The sequence below is a fragment of the Vigna unguiculata genome, chromosome 5, assembly GCF_004118075.2.
Source record: "Vigna unguiculata cultivar IT97K-499-35 chromosome 5, ASM411807v1, whole genome shotgun sequence".
In the NCBI taxonomy this organism is placed as follows: Eukaryota; Viridiplantae; Streptophyta; class Magnoliopsida; order Fabales; family Fabaceae; genus Vigna; species Vigna unguiculata.
In genome coordinates this window covers 20156380-20165128 of record NC_040283.1, presented here as the reverse complement: position 1 = coordinate 20165128, position 8749 = coordinate 20156380, and the positions used below count along the sequence as shown (strand labels likewise).

Here is an 8749-nt window from a genome sequence, read left to right as displayed (position 1 = left end):
AGCAGGTGAAGCCGCTGATGAACTACGCAAGCTCCAGCGGCGCTTCGATGATCTTACTCTGGAGCATATGGCCGCCGCCGGTTCAGCTTCAGATTGGCAGAAGAAGGCAAAGGATTTGGAGGCCGAGCTGGGAGTGGCCGACGAGCAAGTATTTGCTCAATATGAAGCGGGCTTCCAGAGTGTCGTCGACCTGGCGGTCTTCTATTATAACTGCTCTCCCGACCGTTTCGACGTGCACATGGGGGTGGTTGACGGGAAGGTTGAGAGGGTCTTCGACCGGCTGGACGAGGTCAATGACCCACCTGTATAAGATTATTTTAATTTTTTACTTGTATATTTTGATATAACCGATCGAACCCGATCGACCGTTCGATGGATCGCGTTCGCTCGGTTATTAAGTTATTTTTTGACAAACACTTATGTAAACTTTTAGCTCCTTCTTTATTTCATCTGGTAGCTCTTTCATGTTTTTATTCGCTTATTGTTTCATGTTGGCGATCGGCCGTACTTTTGTTGTTTTCCAGCGTTGGCGATCGGCCGTGTAATTGCGTATCTTGTTAATTCTGTTTGGTTGCGCTTAATATTGAACTGACCGGACGATCGGTGCACAAACGTTAAACACTTGTTATCTTGATTATCTGTTCCGTGCGGTTGACCTTAGCGCGCTAAATTTGTTTTTCATGTCGTTGGTGTTATACCCCTATCGGTTAGGACAGCTCGTGTCACTCGTTTACCCGTAGGGTAATTAGATCGCTTGGATCGGTGCTGACAGAGCGGGACCTCTTCTTGGAGGTCCCTGTCTCGATCGGTCAGGCTTTGCTTGGGTCCCGTAGGGAGCCCCGTCGGTCAGATTGTTAGATGAAGTTGGATGAAACGCTCATTTTATTGATAATTAACTGTAATACATTTTGAGGTGTGACGCGTTCCATGTGTTGGGTATTTCTTTGCCGCTTAAGTGCTCCAGCCGATAGGCTCCGTTTTGCAAGCTCTCGGTCACGCGGAACGGGCCCTTCCAGTTTGGTGCTAGCTTTCCCTGTGTTGACTTCTTTCGGGCGTCATTGGTTTTTCTCCAGACTAAATCTCCCTTGACGAAACTTCTTGGTTTGACCTTCGCGTTATACCTTCTTGCCACCATTCTCTTGCACGCTTCAGCTCGCACGGCTGCTCGTTCTCTTCGCTCGGTCGTCCAATCTAACTCCTCACGCATTCGTCCACAATTCACCTCCAAGTCTTGCATTTCCCGCCGAAGGGTCGGTTCCCCTACTTCGACCGGCAGCATGGCGTCTGTACCGTATGTCAGGTTGAAAGGAGATTCCCCCGTCGTCCCGTGAGGCGTGCACCGATAGGCCCAAAGGACTTGTGGCAGCTCGTCGACCCACGCTCCCTTGGCTTCTCCCAACCTCTTCTTTAACTCAGCCACTATCACCTTGTTCATGGCCTCAGCCTGGTCGTTGGTTTGTGGATGTTCGACCGAGCTGGTCACGTGCCGTATCCCCACTTGCTTATAGAAGTCCTTTAGCTTCTTGTCGATGAACTGACGACCGTTATCGGTGATGATCGTGTGGGGGAGGCCGAAGCGACATATGATGTTGCGCCAGACGAAGGAGTGAACCTGCCGAGCGGTAATATTAGCCAAAGCCTCTGCTTCGACCCACTTAGTGAAGTAATCTACTGCTACAAGTATGAATTTCTTTTGCGCTCGGCCAACCGGGAAAGGTTCGACGATATCCATGCCCCATTGAGCGAACGACCATGGAGCTGTTAAGCTGTGTAACTCGGTCGGAGCCTTCTTCACATCATTTCCATGGGCTTGACATCCCTCGCACTTGCGTATCATGGCTTCGCAGTTTTGTTCCATGGTCGGCCAAAAATATCCCGCTCGGAGTATCCTTGCTTTCATCGTCCTCCGACCGGTGTGCATTCCGCAAATGCCGTTGTGGACCTCATTCATGACGTACTCCGCTTCGTCTGCTGATAGGCACTTGAGGAGCGGCGCTGTGAAGCCTCTCTTGTATAGATCTTCTCCGATGATCACGAACCGAAGTGCTCGCCTTCTCTCCGTCGGCCTGACCTCCTCTCCAGCCTCACACCTCTTTAAGAGTTCTCGTACCTCGCCGGTCCAATCAGCCGATCGATCCGCTGCAGCACATTCTCCCGCTGAAGGTCTCATCAGGGTTTGCCTGATAATTGTCTTCAATTGGCCCTTCTCCTTTCCCTCCGCCAGCTTGGATAGCCTATCGGCTCTGGCGTTCTCCGCTCGGGGGATGTGATGGATGGTAACCTCTTCGAATTCTTTCATGGCTTTAACGGCCTTATGATAGTACTGAAGCAGCAAATGATCCTTAACCTGATATTCACCCTGCACCTGCCCGACCACGAGCTTCGAATCAGTGTTACACTTCAACTTCGTCGCGCCCAAGTCTTTTGCTAGTCTTAACCCGACGATCAGCGCTTCATACTCCGCTTGGTTATTGGAGGCTTTAAACTTAAACTGCAAGGAGTGCTCAACCGTGAAGCCGTTCGGTCCTTCAATGACTATTCCTACTCCAGCATTTCGTTTGTCCGACGACCCGTCAACGAAGAGGACCCACGTTTGCTCGGACGAAGGGACCGGTCCGTGGAGTTCGGCTGCAAAGTCGGCCAAATGCTGCCCTTTGACCGATCCTCTAGGCTCGTACTTGAGACCGAACTCCGATAACTCAATCGACCAGGCGATCATTCTACCAGCCAAGTCGGGCTTCCGGAGTATCTTGGCTATGGGATGATCGGTTCGGACGATCACCTGGTGACTCTGAAAGTACTGGCGCAACCGGCGTGCGGCCGTCAATAGTGCCAAGGCTATCTTCTCTATCAGCTGATACCTCGTTTCTGCACTCTGTAGAACTCGGCTGATGAAATAAACAGGTCGCTGCTCCGGGACTTCTTGTATTAAGGCCGCACTGATCGTGTCGTCTGATACCGACAGGTATAACTACAGAGGTAGTCCTTCTACCGGTCGACTCATTATTGGTGGGCTGCTGATCATCTCCTTTATTTGCTGAAATGCCGCCTCGCATTGATCATCCCACTTCTCCGTAGTCTGCTTCTTCATGATCTTCAGGATCGGCCTAACCTTCTCTGTCAGCCTGGGTAGAAAACGTGCCAGAGAAGTCAGCCGCCCCATCAACCGTTGAACCTCCTTCAAGTTTTTAGGACTTCTCATCTCAACAATAGCAGCACACTTGTCCGGATTCGCCTCTATGCCTCGGGCGGTCAGCATGAAACCCAGGAATTTCCCCGCCGGCACCCCAAAGACACACTTCTCTGGGTTGAGACGCATGTTATATCTGTGCACCTGGTGGAAGACCTCGCCGAGGTCGCGTACATGATCTCCGACAGTCTGCGACTTCACGACCATATCGTCCACATACACCTCCATGGACCGACTGATCTGTCCGCGGAAGACCCGATCCATTAGCCGCTGATAGGTTGTCCCATCGTTCTTCAGGCCGAAAGGCATGACTTCGTAGCAAAAATTAGTTTGGTCCGTGATGAACGCCGTCTTGGATCTGTCCGGGCCATACATGGGGATCTGATTGTACCCTGAGTATGCGCCCAGGAAGCTCAGGAAGTTGTGTCCTGAGGCTCCATCTACCAGCCGATCGATGCTAGGCAGGGGGTAGGCGTCCTTCGGGCAAGCCTTGTTGAGATCAGTGAAATCTGTGCACATCCTCCACTTCCCGCTCGTCTTCTTTACCATGACCACGTTAGCTAGCCATGTGGTATACTTAATTTCTCTGATGAAACCAGCTCCTTCTAGCTTTCTCACTTCTTCCTCGACCGCCCTCCTTCTTTCTTCTCCCATCTTTCTTTTCTTCTGAGCGACCGGTCGGGCTTCCCGGAATATGGCTAGTTTATGGGACATCACGTCTGGGTGGACACCTGGCATATCGGCGCTTGACCATGCGAATAGATCTTTGTTTTTTAGGATCACTACGCTGAGGAGCCCCTCCTCTTCCGTGCTCAAGGCTCCCCCGATCTTCGTTAGCTGTCCGGGTTGGCTTCCGATCAGGATCTCCTTGGTCTCTCCTTCTGGTTGCAGCCGATCCTCTGTGTTCGTTCGGGGATCCAGGTCCGTCATTGCTACTTCCGATTGGTGTTGTTTTCGCGGGCGACTATAAGGAGCGACCTTCAATCCCGCGGCATAACATTGCCGGGCGACTTGTTGGTCCGCATGTACCGTGCAAATTGTCCCTCTGTCCAACGGGAACTTCATGGCCAGGTGCAGGGTAGACACGATCGCTCCGAAAGCGTTCAAGCAGGGTCTCCCTAACAACACATTGTAGGAGGTGTTAGCTTCAACTAAAAGGAATCTAACCCTTACCTCTCGACCGTCTTTTCTTAAGCCGATCCTGGTACGCAGGTCCAGATAGCCCCTTGTGTCGACTCGCTCGCCCGAGAAACCGACAATCTGCTCATTAAACGGGACGATCAGATCCTCCGACAAGTTCATCTTCCGGAAGGTCTTCCAGTACAAGATGATGACGGAACTCCCCTGATTGACCAACACCTTCCCGATCCCGTACTCGGCTACTTCTATCGAGATGACCATCGGGTCGTCATGATCTGGGTCGGGCGCTTTGAAGTCGTCGTCCGTGAATGTGATGGGAGGCATCGAGCGGATCTTCTTTTCGACCAGATGAACCGACTTCAACGCTCGAACGTGCCTTTTTCGAGCTGCGGAATTCGATCCTCCTCCGGCGAACCCTCCGGAAATGGTATTGATGTAACCCCTCAAGGGTCTGTCATGGCTACGACTGCGGCTTCTTCTTGGACTCCGATGTGATCGGGATGGTCCTCTCCTTTGTTTCTCGCGTTCGGGCTCTCTTTTTCTCTCCGACCGGGCTGGGGGGACCCTTCTCATTGGGCTTCGGTTCCTCATCGGACTCCGCGGGGGATGATCTTGCCGAATGTATTTCTTCAAGTGTCCCTGCCGAATGAGTTCTTCTATTTTGTCGCGGAGTGTATGGCACTCTTCGGTGGTATGCCCGATTGTCCGATGGTACTGGCAATGTTTACTCCCGTCAGCGTCGGGTGGCGGAGGCTTCTTCCTAATCGTTGGGAGCGAATCGGCACTGAAGGCCTCCTGCAGGATCCTGGCTCGGGGAACAGCCAGAGGAGTGTAGGTTGTGAACTTCGGCGCCTTCCTTTCGGTGGGTCGGGCTACAGGTTTGCTCGGTCTAGGGGCGGTCGGCTTTGGGAGCGCAACATCCTCCTTCTCCCTCTTTTTCACCCTAAACTCCTGCATGTCCTCCATCTGTATGAATTTGGCCGCGCGTTCCCTCATCTCCTCCATTGTCTGCGGCTTCTTACGGCTTATCTTGTCCGCAAAAACTCCCGGCTGGAGTCCGTAAGAGAAGTGATGTCGCGCAATCTCGTCGCTGAGACCTTTTATCTTGACCGACATCCGATTATACCGATCGAGGTAACTCCTCAGCGATTCCCCATCCTCTTGTCGGATGTTCACCAGATTGTCGACCGTCAGAATGGCCGGTTTCACGGGCGCGAACTGCGTGCTGAACTTTGCCTTTAGAGTGGCAAACGAATCAATGCAACCGGTCGGCAGCTCGGAGAACCACTCCAACGCCTCCCCAGTCAACGAAGTCGAGAAGACTCGGCACCAGATGGGATCGCTAACGGCGTGAAACATCATCTGATGCATGAAGACCCGCATGTGATTGTCTGGGTCGGTCATACCGTCGTACTTGTCAAAAGTTGGCATTTTCCACTTCTCCGGCAGCGGCGTCTCCAAAATATACGAAGTAAAGGGGGAGGACCCCGACGCAGGGATCGGTTGGCGCGACGGGCGGCCCCCGTTGTTTGCTCCTGAACTCTCCGCCACCGTTTGTGACGGATTTCCCCTCGAAGCTTGTGTCCTTTCAATCCGAGCTGGTTGTGACTGCTCATGTCCTGTGGGGGGGAGGCGGCTTTCTACCCGTTCGGCATCCCGATGTTGTTGTACCCGACTTAGCCTGTTCGGGTCAGGCACGGTAGGCGTCGAAGGGATTCCATCTTCCTTCTGCCTTAGGATGGCATTCTCCTCTCGTAAAATCTGCATTTGCGCTTCATAGTTCCTTTGCATCTCATCCATTCTCTGCTGCATCGCCCGTATCATCTCTCTAGTGTCCGCCTGATCATCTGCCAATCTTCCTCCGTCCATGTTGCTGTTTCGGTTCCTCGTGGTCACCATATGGGTATGTTCTCAAAGGAGACTGCTCGGCCCCACGGTGGGCGCCAAAATGTTTCGGGGTAGGGACCAAGAGCCTACTAGAAGAACCTCTTCACTTTAAGTTATCCTTCTCCTCTCCAGTAACTTCAGCAAAATCCACTCCTCAGCTCGATCGGTTGGGACGACGATCGGGGTACCTGCCTAAAGTACTCCGATGCTTAAGTCAGAAAGAGCCGATCGGTATATCAGAATATCAGCTGTAATAAATGCGAAATTAAGATCCTCACCAACTTACCTTTGGGCCCTATTTATAGCTTTCGACATGGGCCTGCAATTAGGGTTTCTTAATCACGGCCCAATGACCCCTTAATGAAGATTAGTGACTCGTTTAACCGATAATTATTAACTTAAGTTATTTAACTGTGCGACCGACGGCCGCTTGGCTGGGTTGATAACGTTATGTTTCCAACAAGCTAACAATCTGTGTTTTACCGATCAACCGACAGGTGCTTAGGAAGGTCCGTCGCTGCTGTTTTACCGATGAACCGATGGGCCCTCGAGGTTAGAAGGTCCATCGCTGTTGTTATGCCGATGAACCGATGGGCCCTCGAGGTTAGAAGGTCCATCGCTGTTGTTCTGCCGATGAACCGATGGCATGAATATGGTTAAGTCGTGACTTATATGTTCAACCGTTTGACCGATGTTCCGAAATTTTATCCGTTTGACCAATGGTCTTATGCTTTAGCGATGCTGCATGACTTTTCGTTCGACCGTAAGACCGATGGTCCCCTGAGAGTTATCTTTGGCCGATTGACCGATGGGACATACAGTACACAAGTTGATCGTTTAAAGCTGAAAAATTATTTTATGCTAACTAATTTAGAGAAAATATTCAATTATTATAGTAATTAAGTTAAAAATTATTTTACAAATTAAAAATTATTTAACTCTTGTTTATTCTCTATTATTATTAAAAGCTTATAACATAAATAGAAAATATATATTTTTTGATTAATAGTCATAAGAAAATATTCAATTATTCATACAAAAATTATAGTCTCAGATTAAATGTCGTTAAGACTAAAATGGTATAGTCACTAACTAGTTTAGGAATACTAGATGAATAGAACTATGAATTGGATAGTAGCACAACTCTTTCTAGCCTATATCAATTGAGGATTGTAGATGTCGCCAATTGAAAAATATCATCGAGTTATCACCGGTATAAAAAATGGGTATCGTGACATTTTCTTAATAAAAAAGAAAACATTTTATATCGGTTACACTGGTATAAAGAATAGATACAAGGGTACCTTTGTAATAAAAAATAAAACTTTCTATATGATTCTAATTATAATCTAATTATAATCGGTATAGAAAATAGTTTCTTATTTAATTATTTTTCTTATTTGTAAACAAGAACACAGACAGAAAATGACATTTTTAGGATTTTGGAAACATAAATCATTTCACTTTTTCAGTACCATTCTCCACTCTCCATCTTCAGTCATCCTTCATTACCTCCAAAGGTAGTGTCGGGTCTTGGTGCGTTGCTCCTTCTTCGGGACAGAGCAATCGTCGGCAATTCTAGACGGAGTTATCATCGACGTGCTGCACCATTGTCACTATGATCAGGTTATTGTCACGAGGGGTAGGTTCCCTTTGATCTTCTATGATCATGTTCAAAGCGCCTCCAGTCGTGGACACACATTCTTTTCTCTCACTAGCGCCGCCTCAACTAAAGACGACATATTTGGCACTGACGCTGCAACTAGGAAAGGGGGGTTGCGAGATAAGGACTTCGAATCTTTTATCTCAAATGCTGGAAAGAGGGCGGCAAGATAGGGACTATGATTCTTTTCTCTAGAATGTTGGAAAAAGGGTTGCAAGATAAGTACTTTGATTCTTTTCCCCTATGCACATTATTTTCGTACTTAAATTCTTTGAGCCTCTAGAAATTGGAGGGCATGTGCACAACCAACAATAACCAACATTGGTAATGACTGTTGACGGTGGTGGCTTGAGCTAGGCGGCGAGCGAAGCTAAGGTTGTGGCTAGTATAAAAAGTGACACTTCCCGGTTATAACCTAATTGGTATAAAAAGTGAAAACTTTCTATAATACCTATATCTATACTGGTTCTGAAACCGTTATAAAATGCATTTATAACTTTATATCTGTATTTGTTCTTCATTTCCCAATGTATGATTTTTTTTCCCTCTTCGCAAGTTCTTACATTGTTCTTGAGCATAATTTTGGCATTGTAGTGTACAACATATTGGTATCAAAGCTAAATTTATATGAAGATGGATATATTACTTCTAAGTTTGAGAATTTTAATGAAAAAGTAATTTCAACCTCTACATAATCAAGATGAAGGCTATTCTTAACAAGCAATATAAGTGGACATTTTTTTTGAAGAATATTGCACACATAAATAGGTTTTTTTTGAAGTAGATGTAAAAAAATAATTATTTGATAATCTTGCTATCACAATCAGATAAGGTCAGTTATAAGGTTGTGAAGAAGAGGATGCTTCTTG

The 8749-nt window shown here is 48.1% G+C and overlaps 1 protein-coding gene across 1 annotated transcript; it reads right to left on the bottom strand.

The window, feature by feature from the left end:
- Positions 1–892: 892 nt before the first annotated feature.
- LOC114184457 lies at positions 893–6199 on the bottom strand. Its single transcript, XM_028071767.1, has 2 exons — positions 2976–6199; positions 893–2888 (listed from the first exon to the last, which is right to left on the bottom strand). The coding sequence occupies exons 1-2, from the start codon at positions 6197–6199 to the stop codon at positions 893–895; spliced, it is 5220 nt and encodes a 1739-aa protein (XP_027927568.1).
- Positions 6200–8749: the final 2550 nt, after the last annotated feature.

Excerpts from the sequence above, each read along its gene's own strand:
- LOC114184457 (XM_028071767.1), bottom strand. The coding sequence starts at position 6,199 with ATGGACGGAGGAAGATTGGCAGATGATCAGGCGGACACTAGAGAGATG. Across the intron at positions 2,889-2,975 it reads CCGGTAGAAGGACTACCTCT|CCGAGTTCTACAGAGTGCAG; the intron begins GTAGTTATACCT and ends TTATTTCATCAG.